Source organism: Dermochelys coriacea, chromosome 5 (assembly GCF_009764565.3).
Source record: "Dermochelys coriacea isolate rDerCor1 chromosome 5, rDerCor1.pri.v4, whole genome shotgun sequence".
Taxonomy (NCBI): Eukaryota; Metazoa; Chordata; order Testudines; family Dermochelyidae; genus Dermochelys; species Dermochelys coriacea.
Genome location: NC_050072.1, coordinates 123,862,071 through 123,881,647, shown reverse-complemented (window position 1 = coordinate 123,881,647; position 19,577 = coordinate 123,862,071). Strand labels below are relative to the sequence as shown.

The 19,577-nt window shown below is 44.5% G+C and overlaps 1 protein-coding gene across 3 annotated transcripts in view; it reads right to left on the bottom strand.

The window, feature by feature from the left end:
* PLPPR1 (phospholipid phosphatase related 1) overlaps positions 1 to 19,577 on the bottom strand; it is a 194,627-nt gene that overhangs the window by 47,866 nt on the left and 127,184 nt on the right. For all 3 annotated transcript variants that reach the window (XM_038403876.2, XM_038403875.1, XM_043514958.1), the window contains one exon: positions 2,709 to 2,897. In XM_038403876.2, the coding sequence (XP_038259804.1) occupies positions 2,709 to 2,897 (189 nt within the window). The remainder of the gene's footprint in view (positions 1 to 2,708; positions 2,898 to 19,577) is intronic.

The window sequence follows — 19,577 nt, the reverse complement described above, 5'->3', positions numbered from 1 at the left end:
TTAAACATCTAAAGGCACATTCTACCACCATTCTGCACTTGCTCAGCCTATAGTTGAACTGCTCCTTACTACTGTCCAGGCTTCATGAGCCATGGGAGCAAGAGGTAGGCTGGGGTAGGTGTGACCATGTGGTGCTACCGGCTAGGAGAGCAGCCTGAGGCAGAAGCCTCCAGCTTGCATGATCTTCCAGGCAGGACTGAATCTCCATGAGATGAAACTTAAAGAAGAGAATGACCTGGAGTCTCTGGCTCCCATTCGGTGCTCTAAGAGGAGAATAGCCATGTCTGTCCAGGCGTCCCGATCGATCTTATTGAGGTCTGCAAGGAGCACCCGGGAGACACACAATGGCTATCTGTCCTACTGCACCATCTGCCGCGAAGGCAAGTAGCTGTTGTTGTGTAGGAATGCAGTACCGTGTCTGCCAGCAGCACCCAGGAGACATACGGTTACGGTGAGCTGAGCGGGCTCCATGTTTGCCGTGGCATGGCGTCTGCACGGGTAACCCAGGAAAAAAGGTGTGAAACGATTGTCTGCCATTGCTTTCATGGAGGGAGGGGGGGCCTGACGACATGTACCCGAAACTACCTGCGACAATGTTTTTGCCCATCAGGCATTGGGAGCTCAACCCAGAATTCCAATGGGCAGCAGAGACTGCAGGAACTGTGGGATAGCTACCCACAGTGCACCGCTCTGTAAGTCGATGCTAGCCACGGTAGTGAGGATGCACTCCGCCGACTTAATGCGCTTAGTGTGGACATATGCAATTGACTGTATAAAATCAGTTTCTAAAAATCGACTTCTAAAAAATTGACCTAATTTCATTGTGTATTGAATGTAGAAATGTAATAGTAATGTATTGAACTCGCTCAGATCAAACCATTAAATTTTGAAGAAATGAGACAGCGCCTGACACATGCTCTGTTTTGAGATTAGATGGGAAAGAGAACCCAGTGCTAGACACCAGAATATACTGAATGAGACAAAAAAGGCTTTAGAGGGCTGGTCCAATAGCTCTTTGAGTTTGACTCCCAGGCCTGATCTTCCATTCCCGGGGCTGGCAAGGGCTACAAAGGCAGCACTGGTCAACACCTGGCAGCAGAAACACATCACATTAGTCTGTGATTGAGGAAGGATCAGTCCTGAAGGCTCCAAACATAACCCCACTCAGCCTTTCTTGACCAAGGAAGGTAGCTGAGGGCCCTGAGGAAAGAAAGCTCTGTCACTGACCTTGGGGGTGGAGGGAAAATGTTTCCCCAGTAAAACAACATTTTAAATGCCACAGCAACTTTGTCCTGCTCACATGAAGACTCCTGAGGGAAAAAGTTCCCAGAGAGCAGCATTGTACTAATACTTGGTTATCTCATGCCAGATCCAGTTCCCCTGAAGTCAAAGACCAAGTCTCCTATTGGTTCAATTGTACAGTATCAAATTCATAGAGAGGAGTGCATTAAACCTCCCTGTACAAAAACTGTACAAAAGCTACTTCCCTAGTGGCCCAAAATACATTTGGTGGAAAGGATGGGTGTAAAGTGACAACATTCCCTGGTCTCAATGCAACTCTTCATTTGCAAATCCGGAAATTGGTGCAGCATTAAGTGAACTCGACCAAGTCAAATTACCTATTGAGCTTGGAGTGCTAATGCAGAAAATACAATTGCTAGTAGGGAAGATTTTCAAAAGTGCCTAAGGGAATTAGGCATACAAGTCCCATTGGCTTTCAGTAGGACTTGTGCACCTAAATACCTTAGCCACTTTTGAAAGTCTTCCCTTATTTTTCTGATTATTTCTGTATTATCTGTTTCTGCTATTAGTTCATTACGATCCAAATTTGCAATAAACTAAAAGAAACCCCAAGAAATTTAATGACATACACTTCTGCAATCACCGTCTTAAAGATCCACATATACGAGTTAATAACCTTGCAGAAAAAGAGACACACAAAAGGACAATATCTATTAAATTGCATTCATTTAGCTAGATTCTTAACGAAAGCTGGCTATTAATTATATTTGTTATTTTTTGTGCAAAAAAAAGAATGAAGAACACAATGTTTTGAGATTAGAATGACTTAAGAAGCAGTTTAGAGCTTTTGGTGTCCTGCAACTTGAAAACGGCTTTAGCATATATAACTGGCACGGGGGCTGATTTTATTGTTTTGTGGGATCATAAAAGAAAAACAGGTAAAGAAGAGAGTTAACTGTATGTCTGTGTATATGAGAGCAACACACATACAAATAAAGCACATTTGCACTTGTCAATAACTAGAAACCATTATAAAGCAGCTTTCCCCTTATCTGAGTCCTCAGCAGTCCATTCAGAATAGCAGCAAATAGTCCTGGCAGTATAATTTCAGATCTGATTCAAATTTTATTACGGTTATTTTATTGCCAAGAACACATAATCTTTGCATTTGGGGGCCTCTCTGGAAACATGCAATTCATAACCACTATTAAGTGAGCTAGCTACTGTACATTCTTAAACTGTAGGCAGCTTCATTTGCTTTTTGACAGTATTAGAATTAACCAGAACCTCTGTGGATAACTGATGCGGATTTTATGAGTCTGCTCTCTTTCTTGGGCTACAACAGAAACATACATCAATTACAGTTGATAAGAAGAGAGGAGGAAAAGGAAAATCAGAGATTACAGGGATCTTTTGTCTTTTTTTTTTGCATCAGCATGGAAGAATGAAAGTGTTTCGATACTTACAACAGCTGTCGGGGTCGAAGCCAGCACGCAATACAGCACCAGAGGTGAAATAAAGCTCTCATCCTCCGTTCCTGGGTAAGGCTTCATCAAATCTCCATCCTGACAGAAGAAACCCTGGATGTGCACCTGGAAAGTGTCAGTGCACTCGAAGTAGTAGGCGAGCAGAACGGTCCCAGCCATGATGACGAGCTGAAAATACAGCATGGTCACACAGAGACATTAGTTGCTGTTTAGCAGATGCAGCTGGGTCTCTGAGCTACTTTAGTCCCACGGAATATCCTCCCTCCATCACCCCACTAGCTTTTCCAGTATTGCTCTGTGTGTGTGTGTGTGTGTGTGTGTGTGTGTGTGTGTGTGTGTGTGTGTGTGTGTGTGTGTGTGTGTGTGTGTGTGTGTGTGTGTGTGTGTGTGTGTGTGTGTGTGTGTGTGTGTGTGTGTGTGTGTGTGTGTGTGTGTGTGTGTGTCTCTCTCTCTCTCTCTCTCTGCTTTGTAACATCTGTTACATAAACCTTTTGGCAAACGACACTAATGAATGTCTCAGATCGAAGTGGGTCTGCAGCACGGCTCACAGAGGGACTGGAGCTTTGGCGGTTACTTTATCAAAGGGTGTATGAGTGTCACCAGCAGCAACATGCCATGCAAACTAGCAGGACAGCAGGCAGCGCCATAGACTTTGGTGATAACAGCCTAAAAACTGTGCGTGCTGGCAGGGGGTGAGTCTGAAAGAACAAGGGTTGTCGGGACCAAAAGCCATCGGCTTCCCGCTGTGGAATTCAGCCAGTGCAGGGGAGAGTATATACCGTGCCAGTCCAGTGAGGCCCTGTGCGGCCCAGAACGGGGACTCCTCTCCAGGTAAAGCAGAATATCAAGTTTGTCTTTTCATGGAGCTGCCACTTAGAAGGGAAGCTTTAAAAATCTATTCAGGAGGAGCCTAAAAATCTGCCAAGGGGAATAACGGACCCAGCCTGTTTCCCAGCAGCTCTTCCTGTGACCACTTCTCTGCTCTGGGCTTCACACGTTTGGGGCTCTGCTGGCTTTCTACAGCCCCTCCTTCCCTTTCCTAGCATGTGGTAGGTGGTTGTGCCTACTTTTGTACTACTAGGATCCTTTCAGGGTCTGCTCCAGCATAGACCCTCGGCTGAGTCTGGTCCTTTAAACATGCTTATTTCACCAGGATCCATCTGGTCTCATTTTTTGGTTTCATTGTAATGTTTGATAACGTATTGCTGGGGAACAATGCTGGCTTGGCAGCTCTGGAGTCTGAAGCCTTCTATTTAACCCCAGAACAGATCTGACAGGACCACAGTAGTGCAAGCTCCACCCCAAATTACTGACGTCCACATCCCTCAGCCCTGACCAGGAGGGATTATGCTACAGAAGTAAGAGGATAAACCCATTCGCTGCTTGGCCTCTCCGCCGGCTTGCAATGGGACCAATTAGCACAACAACCTGAACCTGGCACATAATTTTTAACATTATCATAGTGTCTTGTGAACACATTAAAGGCTCCACAAAAGGCTCTTTTCCTTTGTATGATTGACCACCAATCAGAGCTGTGCAGGAGCAAAAGCTGACTAGCCAAAAGCCAGGCCTCTAGGTGCACCATTCAGTACAAAGCAGGCCTGATTCTTCATCACCCTGCACTGTGTATAGCCCATGAACACACGCTGACCTGGGGGCATTTCACACCCACTTTGTACCACCATAAATGCCTGCACGAGATGCAGAACAACAAAAATTCAGGCCCAGGAGCCTGTTTACAATCATCTTTCACAGTGGAGGCATGTTAGTCATAAGTGTTTCCAGAGGTGTCATGAATGCAAAGCTATTTAATAGTGAGCTAGGGAAAAAATCAGGGCAGGAATAAAACCCAAATCTTAATTTGTCTTTATTTTTTAAAGTCACTTTGCAGTGGATTGAAAATATACCGTTGCAAGATTATAGGAATAGCTATTTAATATTAATTGCAATTCTTTCACAAAGAGCCATTTACAAGACGTTTGTGCATCTATCTAGCTCGTGGCCTGAACTTGCACACACACATTTTGTTAAGGATGCACAAGGAAGCCATAAAAGATGTGGAGTGTTTGATGGAGTTGCCAGACCAAAAGCCGGTGCAGCTAGATACAGCAGGTAGGAGGCAGTTGTCAGGTCTACAGAAGCTTAAATTCAGATTTGGCATGTGGTCACATCATTGAATTAAATATGAAAATGAATAATTCAAATCAGTGCAGTAGGCCTTGTGTTTTTTCTGTTTATATTAAATTCAGTTTCCTTTATACTGTCCCTGCATTTTCAGTTGTCAATATGTTGGAGATGGACTCTGAAACCTAAAAATGACAACAAGCCATTAGGATATATGGGGTGGTTCACACCTCTCAGGATATTTCTTCAAGCTTTCTGCATACTCAGGCAGATATCACTCCATCAGATCCACTCAGGTCACATCTTCAGTCTCTTCACATTCATGAAGGCTAAAAATATAAGGTAAATTTGCAAACCCTGGTTCCATTGAACTCAACACGTGAAGCTATCATATCCCTTAGGCCAACTCCAGGGGGCAGGGGCACATGACTTATGAGGAGAGGCTGAGGGAACTGGGCTTATTTAGTCTGCAGAAGAGAAGAGCGAGGGGGGATTTGATAGCAACCTTCAACTTTACCTGAAGGGGGGTTCCAAAGAGGATGGAGCTCGGCTGTTCTCAGTGGTGGCAGATGACAGAACAAGGAGCAATGGTCTCAAGTTGCAGTGGGGGAGGTTTAGGTTGGATATTAAGAAAAACTCTCTCACTTGGAGGGTGGTGAAGCACTTGAATGGGTTCCCTAGGCAAGTGGTGGAATCTCCCTTCTTAAAAGTTTTTAAGGTCCGGCTTGACAAAGCCCTGACTGGGATTATTTAACTAGGGTTGATCCTGCTTTGAGGAGGGGGTTGGACTAGACTCTTCTAACCCTAATCTTCTACGATGGCTTCTGAAAATCCCACCCATAATTTATTTTTCAGAATGAAAGCTGAGATTCAGGAGCACAACTCTGAAGCCAGGAGTTAATTTTATAGCATACATGAGGCCCACATTATTTTATGCCTTGCAGAAACAACAATTAGCTGCATGAATTAGCTGCACCCACTTTAGCTGATCACAGAATTTTGGTTCCATGTACAGGAAGATCACATTGCCCTAGATTTGAGGGTGTGTATACCCCAGAATGGGATAAGTTAATTGCAACCATATTATGTGCATTCAGCCACCCTGAAGTAATGAAATAAAACACCACATAGTTAAGGGTTAATTTGGAGACAGGCTTTCAGAAGCAAGGTCATATCTAGCTGGCAGCTTCTGCTAATCAGAATGGGAGAGGAGACAGACAAGAAAACAACTGAGACCTTTGGTGGGTGGAAAACCTTGAGTCTAGACACCTTTGATATTAGAAAGTTTATTGAAAGTTAGGAAAAGTGATGATCCAGTAGGGGTCATTATGACCTATGTGTTTTGTAGTTATAAAAGATCAGCTAATAGAGAGTGTACTTGGGAGCAATCCTCTGAAACCATCTTGAGAGATGTTTTTCCTGACACCCTTTTCCCCGGTGGGTGAGGAATTGGCCACTGCAAACCGCTGCTATTACTCAGTACTGTTCCAGATGTTAGGTAAGTATCTGGTATGTTCTAAATCTATTGCTTATGTCTGTGTGCGCTTAAATCTAATAAACTGCAGTGTTAGACAAGAGCATGCTGACTTGCATTTAATCCTTGATCAGACAGAATCGCTGAGTTCCTGTTGATTTATGCTTACCACCACCTACAGCAAAATAGTTTAGTTGCCCCTGTTGGGGATTCTGAAAACCCCAAGTTTCAGAGTAGCAGCCGTGTTAGTCTGTATTCGCAAAAAGAAAAGGAGTACTTGTGGCACCTTAGAGACTAACAAATTTATTAGAGCATAAGCTTTCGTGAGCTACAGCTCACTTCATCGGATGCATCCGATGAAGTGAGCTGTAGCTCACGAAAGCTTATGCTCTAATAAATTTGTTAGTCTCTAAGGTGCCACAAGTACTCCTTTTCTTTTTGTGAAAACCCCAAGTAACAACATAGGCTCTTTTTAAAGGCTTACTCAAATGGAATGAAGTTTGGTAATTAATCCTTATAATTAGGGCCCTACCAAATTCATGATCCATTTGGGTCAATTTCATAGTCATAGGATTTTAAAAATCATAAATATCTGAAATCACAAAATTATATCTGAAATTTCATGTTGTTGTAACTGTAAGGGTCCTGACCCAAAAAGGAGTTGTGGGGGGGGGTCGCAAGGTTATTGTAGGGGGATTGCAGTACTGTTACCCTTACTTCTGTGCTGCTGCTGGCAGTGTCAATACCTTCAGAGCTGGGTGGCCAGAGAGTGGTGGCTGCTGGCCGGGAGCCCAGCTCTGAAGGCAGAGCCGCCGCCAGTAGCAGCGTAGAAGTAAGGATGGCATAGTATGGTATTGTCACCCTTACTACTGCACTGCTGTGCCTTCAGAGCTGGGTGTTTGGTCAGCAGCCACCATTCTCTGGCCACCCACCTCTGAAGGCTGCAGCACGGAAGTAAGGGTGGCAATACTGTGACCCCCCTAAAATAACCTTGTGACCCCCTTTTGGGTCAGAACCTCCAGTTTGAGACACACTGGTCTCCCCCGTGAAATTTGTATAGTATAGGGTAAAAGCACACAAAAGACCAGATTTCACAGTCCATGGCGTGTCTTTCATGACCGTGAATTTGGGATGGCTCTACTTATATTTAAATCTCAGAAACATACATATTTTTCACTTTTTCCCTTTTAAGTTGAATGCTAGCGCATTGATATAAAATTTGGAAGTCATTACTTTCTGCAGTTTTTAGTTTGCTTTCTCTGGGTGAGTGTAATATTCCCCTGGTGTTATCTGGACTGGTGATCTGCTAGGTCACTCCAATCCTCGATTCTTGGAGCTAACCTTACCCAGCTCCGCTGTGAGAATTCTCACTCCTGGGCTGTTCACGCACAGCCTCTAGCATGTAAGCTGCTCCCACATATGCGAGGGAGCAACCAAATGACACTAGCCAATAGCTCCGGTCCCAGACACAACCCTAGGAACCGCTGTCTTGCAATGCCCAGTTATTCCCACTGGATGCTGCAAGCTTGTATGAGTTCGTAAATTTAACAAAGAAATTGATATGTACCAGGCTTGTTATCCCAAGGGGAGTCTCTGACACACTTCAAACCAAATGCACTGCTTCAGGTAGAACAAACAAACAAATTATTAACTACAGAAGATAGATTTTAAGTGATTATAAGTCAAAAAGTCAGATTTGGTCAAATGAAACAAAAGCAAAACACATTCTAAGCTGATCTTAACACTTTCAGTGCCCTTACAAACTTAGATGCTTCTCACCACAGGCAAATGTCTCTCCCTTTTATTATGTTCTTTCTTCGCTCTTGGTTTTGCCCCCACCCCTTCAGGGTCAGCTGAGCATTACCTCATCATAGTCCCAAACTGACCAAGGGAAGCGGGGTGACTCACTCTAGAGTCCGACAGATCCTTTGTTGCTGCCTAGGCCAGCGTCCTTTGTTCCTGTGAGGCTGGGCTGGGTTTGTCCCATACATGCCCTGATGAGATGTGAACTGCCCTGTACTCCTGGAGAGTTTTACCTGGGCTTGTTTTAAGCCATGAGGACACATTTTCAGACTCAGAACTATATACATGATATTGCAACCCATAACATTAGTATAACAACAATGCTCAGTGCATCATGAGCCTTCCGAAGACACCTGACATGACAAACTTTGCATTGGATACCACACAATCATATTATAAGGATGAACATGGGGGTGCAGGATGTTCCTCCGATGTATAGAGTGTCACAGAGTGACAGTCCTTAAATCTGAGACTTTACAATAGATCACCTTGCAAACAATGAGAGCTAAGCCATCTGCTTTACCAGAAATCCACACAACTGACAAATGAGCAAGACTCTGCAGAGATCTGAAAACAACGAAGATGCTCATCACGTTGTTGCCCCACTAACGTAGCCTTCTAGGAGAGGAACCAACTCTACATGAATTGGGGACACCCCACCCCGTTGAAAGCTGGCATCGATCACTAGGATAGCAATTGATGAAATGCCAGTGTTATAGTTCAGATCTTCACCTCAGTCCGCAAAGGGAGATCTGCATTGCACAGAAGGCAAGAAGGGAGAAGTGCCAGCTTCGTAGTATTGTTTTTCTCTTCCCACTAGATACCCCATCACCCTAGGAATCAGTATTGACACTAGGAGACTAGGTAGGAGCGGCGGGATGGATTGGATTGTCTTCTACTCTATGTGCATCTAACCACCCAGTCATAATACTTATAGACTCAATATTAACCCAAGTGCTTCCTCTTCCACCACAGGCTGGTGGCTGAGCTCTGGCACCATAGGAAGCAAATGAGCCAAGAGAACCAGAGGGGTTGCACGACACAGGGCCTTGGCATGGGCATTCTTGCATCGTCAGTTTGGACAAAATTCTCTTTCAGCGTCGGAAGCTACACCCTCATTTGTTCTGCAAAAGGAGGGGCAAACTTCCTGTTCCTCTGAGTCTCCTGTGTCTGGTTTGTGTTCTCCATCTGCTTAGGATGTTAACACCTCAGGGCAAGGACCACGTCTTCTCCTGGGTCTTGTGTAGCACCAGTCACTCTGTTAGCATTTAATGAGTAATACATGATAATTACAAGGTAAGTTTAGGCAGAAAATTAAAATAAAATAAAATAAATCATCATCCAACCTAGCATGAGGACAGGAGACTGGAATTAACATTCTACTTTTGTGAAGGGAGCCATGAGATATTTCATTTTAAATGTACTGTGTCCAGTTTTGGGCCCCGCACTGTAAGGAGGATGTGGAAAAATTGGAAAACGTTCAGCGGAGGGCAACAAAAATGATTAGGGGACTGGAACACATGACTTATGAGGAGAGGCTGAGGGAACTGGGATTGTTTAGTCTGCGGAAGAGAAGAATGAGGGGGGATTTGATAGCTGCTTTCAACTATCTGAAAGGGGGTTCCAAAGAGGATGGATCTAGACTGTTCTCAGTGGTAGCAGATGACAGAACAAAGAGTAATGGTCTCAAGTTGCAGTGGGGGAGGTTTAGGTTGGATATTAGGAAAAACTTTTTCACTAGGAGGGTGGTGAAATACTGGAATGCGTTACCTAGGGAGGTGCTGGAATCTCCTTCCTTAGAAGTTTTTAAGGTCAGGTTTGACAAAGCCCTGGCTGGGATGATTTAGTTGGGGATTGGTCCTGCTTTGAGCAGGGGGTTGGACTAGATGTCCTCCTGAGGTCCCTTCCAACCCTGATATTCTGTGATTCTATGAAATGGCCACAAGTGATCAGGATTTCAATTTACATCTCTTCAGAAAAGCAGCATTCCAGTGGCAAAGCACCCCTAATATCATATTCAGGGACTGACTCCTTACAAAGAGTATCTACCAACTGAATTACAATTTCTCTACCAACTTGACATTCTGTTTGCATGTTGCAAATAAAATGGGTTTTAAACATTCTGTCCATTATTTAATTTATCTTGCTTAGTATATGAATGTGCTACACTTTTAAAAGAAATGTATTAATAAATTTCATTCCAAAATGGAATACCACACCAATTACTGCCAGGGTTTCCAAATCTAAAATCGCCTCTGCTTTTAAAACGTGCTGCCTCATTCTGGGCTTTACTGAGTAATGCTGCCTAGCTTCTATTGACAGCCAACCAGCCTCTTTGAAAATCCCAGCCTCAGGCCTGGTATCCAGAATGGAGATTCCAAGCTTGAAAGATAGAACAACCCCTTCACCGTGTCCACAGCCCAGTCCCCAAAAATAACCTGTCTATTTACCAAACCATGGAAATCTGACAGTCTCTTTGTCAGTGTCAAAGAAGGGATTATTTCAAAGATAGCTGACAAAGAAGTCAATATTTATCTAAGATAAGAGCCTCAAAGACCTGCTGCCTAAATTATTGTTGTTTTAGCTAGGATAGCATGAAGGGGCACCAATTAAGAGCAAGGCCACATAGTGCTAGGCTCAATGCACTATGAGGGAATATCTTCCCAGTTTTTGGTAGACAGTTTTTGGACCAATTTAATTGTATCCACTTCTAGAAAGAGATATTTAAATTGGTGCAGCTCTTAGCTGGTTACAGTGACACTCATATAAAGGTGCTTATATTATTTCATGAGCTTTACCTATATAAGTACCGTTGTCCTGCTCTAAAACTTTCCAAACTGATATTACATTGGTACAACATGTGCATTTAGACCATCCTTACGAGAAAGTTCTGCTCCAAAGGGCTCATAGGTAACCAGACAAGTCTAACAATGTGCTAGAGTGTTATCATGCTTATTTTACAGGTGGGGAATAGAGTCCCAGAGAGATTAAATGACTTGCCCAAGGCCATATGTAGTTGAGCCAGGTATTAAATCCAGTTCTCCCAAGTTCTGTGTCAGTGTCTTGACCACAAGACCACCTTTATTCTCTTGTGCTTCCTGGGTGTTTAAAGGACATTTGGGGAATAAGAAAAAAAGAACTGGAGCACTGAAAGGTTATTTGTTTTTTTTTCAAATACACAAATCAAGTATCGTTAATAGTAAAGCTTCATATGAGAAACTAATTCCCATTGAAACTTTCATGATTCCTTGAAATAGACAAATGTTACTGCATCCTCAATATGGACACTGTGGCGGGACGGGACTCACCGGTGCGGCGCCTCCTGCTGGTCGTCCAGAGAATTAGCTCACCAGCCTCCGGAGCGCCCTCTGCAGGCCGGTGGCCCGCTTGCCGCTGGGCCCCGAGTCCCTCCAGGACACCGTGCCCCTTTCACGCTGGGGTGCTGCCCCCTGGCAGTACCCCCACAGATCTGGGTCTCCCCACCTCCGGGGAACCCCCACTCTCCTATCCCCACCTCTCCTCAGTCTTTGGCTACTGCCAGTCACCACCAAGCCCCCACTCCCTGGATCGGACTGCAGTATAATTACCCCTCATCATCGGCAAGGAGGGCCTGGACCTGCTGCTTCTGCCTACCCTTGGGCTGCCCTCTGCAACCCCGGTATCCTTTTCCTAGGCCTTCATCAAGGCCTGCGGCCTGGGGGTTTCTCAGGCCAGAGCTCCCCAGCTCCTCTGGCCTTTTCCCAGCCCTGCTCCACTTTAGGTTCTCTGCTCAGCTCCCAGCCATCAGGCCCCTCCCTCTCAACCTCTAGAGAGACTGTGTCCTCCTGGCCCACTGTCCTCTTATAAAGGCCAGCTGGGCCCTGATTGGGGCGTGGCCACCACTGTGGCTGTTTCCCCAATCAGCCGAGGCTTGCTGCTTTCCCTAGCAGCAGCCCTCTCCCAGGGCTGATTTCAAGCCCCACAGGGCAGGAGCGGGTGACCGCCCTGCTACAGACACCAAAGCCACGCTGAATATATCTTGCATGATACTAGAGTCTGGGCTATATAATTAAATACTAATTAAAGAAAGAAAGCCAGTAAAATAGCCCCTTGTCTTTATTTTAAGGTACATTAGGGCCCATATCCAAGCCCACTGAAGTCAATAGGAGTCTTTCCAGTGATGTCAATGGGCTTTGGGTAAGAAAAGCCCACTGTAAATTTTTACTTCTTGCACTGTATGTGACTGGGCTGCCCCCATATGTGCTTTACGCAGTCTAGTGTTTCTCTGATTTAGTAATTAATTGAAAGAATGAAGCCTTTGTAGGCTGCTAATATTATTCTCATGGTTATAAAATAAAATGTCCATCTCTGTACAGATGTGTGTGCATGTACACACACACACACTCACTTTATTATAGCTGGCGCATGCAGTAATAGCTCTAGTTAAGGCTGCCCGATTGTGTCCAGGTTTAGAGCCACTTTTCCAGTTGCATATATATTAGTTTTACTCACCATGCAGCTATTTTCCAGGCTGGATGTCTGCCCAAGGGTGACGTCTTTAGTACAGTTAGAGCAAGAATTACTCAGCAGCCACTTTTGTGTGCGTTCCCCCAAAGCCCTGGAAAGAATTCTGGCTGACTCTGCCAAAATTCCCTTGAGAGGAAGGACGGAAGCTCTCATCACTTACTTAGATTGTAAGCTCTTTGGGGCAGGGCTGTCTTTCTGTTCTGTGTTTGTACAGTGCCTAGCATAGTGGTCAATGTCTACGGCTCCTAGGTGGTATGGTAATAAATAATAGCAACAACCCAGAGTTCAGGAGACCTGGGTTCAAATCAGTGCTCCACACTGGGCTTCTTGGGTGATTTTGAGGAAGTCCTTAGGGGATGTCTACACTTTGAGATGGGGGGTATAGTTCCCAACTCAGAGACATACCCACACTAGCTCTGATCGAGCTAGTGGGCTAAAAATAGTGGGTAGGTGAAGGTGGCGTGAGCAGCAGGACTACATACCCCTCCAAGATGCACAGCATGTACTTGGAATGGCCAGCCCTTCCTGCCCTTTCCACCTCCACTTTATTTTTAGTGTGCGAGCTCAGTTAGAGCTAGCATGGGAATCTCTATGAGCTGGGAATTACCCCCCATTCCAGCTCGAAGTGTACATGTGCGCACATCTCTCTGTGTCTCACTTCTCTGGGATAATAGCATTGCCTTGCTTCACAGGGATGTTTGCGCGGATAAATACATGAAAGATGGTGAGACACTAAGGGTACGTCTACTCTGTAATTAGATACCTGCAGCTGGCCTGTGCCAGCTAACTCGGCTCGCTGGACTCGGGCTGTGGGGCTATTTAATTGCCATGCGGACGTTTGAGTTTGGGCTGCAGACCAAGCTCTGGGATCTTCCCACCTTGCAGCCTTAGCCCCACGAGCCAGAGTCAGTTGGTATGGACCAGCCACGGGTTTTTAATTGTAGTGTAGACATACCCTCAGATTCTGTAGTAATGGAAAAGGAGTACTTGTGGCACCTTAGAGACTAACACATTTATTAGAGCATGAGCTTTCGTGAGCTACAGTTCACTTCATCGGATGCATACAGTGCATAAGCTTTCGTGAGCTATAGCTCACTTCATCGGATACATACAGTGCATTCTACTGTAGGCATCCGATGAAGTGAGCTGTAGCTCACGAAAGCTTATGCTCTAATAAATTTGTTAGTCTCTAAGATGCCACAAGTCCTCCTTTTCTTTTTACGGATACAGACTAACACGGCTGCTACTCTGAAACCTGTGGTAATGTAGAATGTGCAAGTACCATGGATAGCTCTCTCAGAAACACGCTCCATGCACTCCTTCCCTCACACGTAAACACAGCTTGGGCTGTAGTGGAAAGTTACAATCCCCCTTGTTTCAAGCTTATTAATTGAATTTACAGCTATTACTCAACTAAGCCTAGTGTGGTCATTATGCATTATTTGTTTTCTCTACTGGAAAGAATTAATATCCAATAAGACTTAATCGCCTAGTAATTGTATTGCCAATTATGATGGCCCACAACATAATCAAGTGATTTACAGGACTACAAAGGTGAGGCAGTTTTGTGTTTGAACTACATTCCTGTACAGTATAATGACAGTCCTTACAGTGCTGATGCCAAGCTTTAGAAACAACTAATTTTAAAACCAATCCTTCAAGCTCATATACATGGGTAGATTCCTTCACCCAAGTGAAGCCCCAATGAAATCAACAGGGCTCTGTACAGGTGCAGGAGTCAACACAGTACTCATGTTATCCTAATCAAGAAAACAATGATACAATACTGGTCAGCACAATATGCAAGTGTAAGGGGCAGGATGGGAGAGAGCACAAAGGGGCTTGTTTGAAATTTAACAAGTGGATGATGGAGGGTGGCATCATGGGCTGATCGGAGGCAGGAGTCAACATCATGACAGCGAACGAGACAGGACTGATCTGGTGTGGATAGGTCATGAAGGGCCCTGAAAGTGAAGACAAGCAGCTTATGTTTGATGCGATAAAAAAGAGAGAGCTGGTGGAGGGATTCAAAGAGGGGATGACATGGTCAAAGTGCAGGTTGTGATCTATGCAGCAGCATTCTGAATGGAGATGAGTTGGGCAAGCTTGCATTTGTCAAGACCAGAGAGAAGGATGTTGCAGTAATCAAGATGAAAGATGATGAGAGCCTGGACAAGAGTTTTAGCTGTGTGGATGGGTAGGAAAGGCTGTAACTTGGAGATGTTATGCAGAAAGAATCTTTGACATTGAGAGTGTTTGAGTCATTTAAAACTGCACAGGCTAAAAGTAGTGTAGCATATAATTTACACTAAAGTAGTGGCCTAAATGATCTATTTCTAATTCAATTTCAGATTCATGTGTTTTACATTCAGAGGTAAAGATACAATATGCTGGGTAACTGATTGGGGCCTCTGATTGAGCTTCCACAGGTATGTCCACCCAGCTTCAGTATAGACATACCCGGAATGTCTGAATGAGCTCATCATGAAACACCAACTAAGTGTCATTAATGGTCACTTTGAACAAAAGAACAGCTTTGATAGGGTCCACACTCATCTGACTTTCCCTGTCACCCCAAACATCATTCATCGCACTGTACTCATATTTCAGTGGACTCTTTGTTCCTAGTAAACACAGAGCAAGTTCAAGGCAGAGTACCAATGTCTCTTGAACAAACATTTCCAACTTGTAAAAAAAAAATAATTAAAATGTTTTTGTTAATAAAATAAACCAGGGGTGAAATACTGTCCCTATTGAAGCCAGTGGGAGCTTTGTCATCGACTTCAATGGGTCAACGATTTCACCCTAGGTAGTTTCAAGCATCCAAAAGAATTTCCTGGGACTCGGTATGAAAAACTGGAACTGAGCCAGTAATTGTAAATGGTACAAGTTTACTTGTAGTGGAACAAGCTCACTGTCATCTAGAAAATTCATGGCATCAGTGTGCTGCAACCTTGGTCAGCTGGGAGAGCAAGGATGGAACTCACACCATCTGCTCCAAACAGAAGAGAGTCCTACTCTTTGTGCTAAAGGAAAGCCTCATTTAACTCTTAGCAGCAATGTCTTAAAATGCACAGGGGAGCAGTTTGGATGTTATCCAGCAAATGGCAGTGGCAACCACTAAACAGGTTTCAGAGTAGCAGCCATGTTAGTCTGTATTTTGTAGCTCACGAAGCTTATGCTCAAATAAATTTGTTAGTCTCTAAGGTGCCACAAGTCCTCCTTTTCTTTTAACCCCACTAAACAGTGCACGATAATACTGTATGAATTTAGCTATGTAAGAGCTAATTGCCCTGGCATATGAGCACCTTGGCAATAGTTAAAACTAATGCAAGCTGTAGTGCAACCTCTATTCCTGAGGACAGCTTGCCATACAGCACATGCATAGTTCGCCCTCACCATCCCCACACAGTAAATGCAGTGGGGCAGTGAAAAGCATCGTGTGTGTGTGCGCATGTGGTGGTAGTGTCAAATCCCATCTCAATTTGCCCCAGAGATTAATATTCTCAGCCCTGAGTTCTGCAGGAAATCAGACTAGATGATTTAATGTTCCCTTCTGGCCTTAAATTAGTCTACACCTAACTTTCTAAAGACAGCCTGAATTTCAATATTCTGGAGGTTGACTGGTAGGAAGGAACAGTTAGGAAGGAATAGCGTTTCCTGCTCCTCATCCAAGATAGCTGACTTCGCAACCTGATTTCTGAGATGGAGCATTATGAGATGGAGCTGTGGCAAGCACAAGTTATGATTCCCTCTGAAAGCATTCAGTTCAAGAAAACGGCTTTGCTATAAGACATTTCAACTCTAATCAGCAATGTGACACAGGCTGGAAAGCCGCATGGATGCTGGGGAGGTGTTACTAGCAGAGGAACTCCTTTGAAGTTGGGGCTGTGTAAGAATCAGAGTGGTCTCCCTGGAACTTGCTGGGAGTCTATTCCAAGAATTAATTGTATTATCTTACCATTTTACTGTAATAATTAAATTAGGAATAAGAATGGCTTATAAAGACTGAAGCAGACCCCCTCTTCCAAAATAGGCCCTAGGTGCCTTCTCAAGACATCTGTTACAGTAAAAGGAAGTTTCTGAGAAGACTACAAGATCCTAAAGCATCTGAAAATATACACACTTCATCACAAGGTAAAAAACACAGCATCTGATTCTCATTTCCAGGAACACTAATGACCCTTGATAGCACTTTGTCAGTGTAAAGGGATCTTAAAGAATTTGTAGCCGTTTTGAATGCCCTCTTCACTGACAGAGGAATGTAAAGGAGCCCCATGGCTCACCTATACTGGTATAGTTACACCAGTACAACCCCTAGTGCAGACACCGTTATATTGGTATAAAAGTGCTTTCACTGGTAGATCTTATTCCTGTATGGGAAGGGGAATAAACTATACTGGTAACAGATATTACCTGACCCACCTTATCTCTCTAATATATTGAAGTAAGGCACCTTTATACTTGTATAAAAGTGTCCACATTAGGAGTTGTATTTGTGTAACTATACTGGTAAAAATATATATACACTCCTAGCCAAAATGGTTGTACTGGTATAAAATCTCAGTGTAGACCAGGCCTTACAACAAATCACAATCAGGCTCCTAGCACTACAGGAGGAGGTGTCTGGATCTGCTGCTGGTATCCTGAAGTCAAGGTGGAACAGGTGATTTGTGCATAGTTTGATGGAAGTTTGTAAACTCTTAAATAGAACAGCCGGAATCTAAGAACTGCAATTTTTGAATCACTAGCCACAATCCTCAAATTTTAGTATGTAAAAAATCATCTGGTGGCTTGCAGCTTTGCAGCATCCCAAATAAGCAAGTGCTGGGGATTGAGGCTAGTGATACTAGACACAGCCACCCAAGACAGAAGCGGGAATAGGTTCTCTGGGTATTACCTTGGAGATACAGGTAGAATGACGGCAGTCAGGGGCACAGGCTGTATTGGAAAGAACTGTGAAAATAGAGTAGTCTAATAATGGCCTAGATTGTCCCCCACAGATCTAAGCACAGAAGTAACCCAAAACTACTGAATTTCAAACTTCAAACTTCCTACTGCAGACTTTTAATACAGAAATGTATATGGGTCCCCAAAGGCCTGACTTTGGGGTAAGTATTACATTTGATTCTGTTGTCCCTAACTTCATCTCTTCCTGCTACAATATGTATGTCAATTTGGGGCCTTCCTACCAAGAACATATTTCCAATACCAGCTGTGGAAGTCACGTCGACTTGCCACTTGGGAACAGAGCTCGGGTCAAAAACATGAGCACACCAGCTGGCACTGCCCTGTGAAAGTCAGGACAGCAAGCAACCCCGCCCAAGCCCACTGAAGCCGGATATCGTCTTTGTCTTGAGTGCAGCTGACCTCAGCAGCAGTTCCCTCTCCCTTTTCCACCTTGGCTGCTGGGAGAGCTTCCCATTCAAGGCAGAGGGAAGCTGTCTTGTTTCAAGTCCCTCGGGTGATGCTCCCCTGTCCTGTGAAAGCTGGTAGCAGTATGCGTAGAGACATTTCATTATAGCTGTGTGGGAACAACGGCCCCTGACTGCAGATCAGTGCACTTTCCCTTCTTTTTATTTCCCCACCTCCACATGTATGTGCAATTAAAACCTTTTGATGGAAGCTCACAGTAATGGAGAGACTGAAAACAACTGCTCTTTATTAATTATGAAAGATACTTCCTAAAAAGCAGCTGCTTCTAGCTTCTTGAGGATACTGGTTATTCTGGTGCTAAGCATGGGTGGGTGGGCGGCAGGAAAGGCTGTAGGGTTTTATACTCTGTAGGCTTTGCACCAAGTCCTCTTTACAGTGGCAGTGTAAAGGAATCGTAAAATGGAGTGTCATTTACATGCACTTTAAGGCTCCTTCGTGCTGGCAGAGTGGTGTAAAGTGGCGTTTGAGTAAATGAGAATCTGGCCCCCTGTGTAGGCATTTACAGGAATACAAAGCGAACCCTGAGTAAGTATAAAACACTACCATTGTCACATGGGAGCATATTGCGCCCCCTCTGCACTCGTGGCAAGATCAGATACAAAGTAGTGGAGAATGAGGTCAGGTCTATACTACAGCCTTGTATTGGTATAACCACATCACTCAAGGGTGTAAAAAATCTACACCCCTGAGCAACGTAGTTCTACTGACCCCCCATGCAGACAGTGCTAAACTGGCAAGAGAGCTTCTCCCGCCAACATAGCTACCGTCTCTTGAGGAGGTGGAGTACCAACGCCAACAGGAGAGCTCTCTCCTGCTGGCGGAGAGCATCTTCACTAAAGTGCTACAGCCGTGCAGCTGCGCCGGTGCAGACATGCCCTCAGGCTCAACATCACTTTTTATTTCTAGTATCCATGGTTAATAGCCATCCTCATTTAACTAGGGCCATTGTGGAATCCCCATCACTGGGGACGTTTTAAGAACAGGTGGACAACCACCTGCCAGGGGTGGCCTAGATTTACTTGGTCCTGCCTCAGTGCAGGGGGCTGGGACTAGATGACCTCTCAAGGTCCCTTCCAACCCTACATTTCAATGGTTTAGCAGCTGCAACTTTACAATGAAAGCCTGAGTGGAATGTATTAAAATTTACCAGAAAGTACCCTCTGTTGAAAGCCACGATGGGAAGGAATTACATTTAATGGAAGCCATGGCTTCCAAATGCAGATGTATGGTATGTGGTGTGTCACTCTCAGGAAAGGACAGAATGGAGATTCAGAACAGGTGTTTGAAACATGGAACAAGCGGCCTGAATCCGTGCCCTGTCTTTAAGTCCTGCGCAGTCATTTGGTGCAGTGCTCAGCCCTTACATCCACTTGGCACAAGTGTAAATGAACAATGCAAGATGCAGGGCACTGGAGAACCAGGTCCACTCTGTGCCAAATGGTACAACTGAAGACGGGCTCAATGATGAGCTGGGTACTGTGAGTGGAGCTTTTACAGGGGTGGAA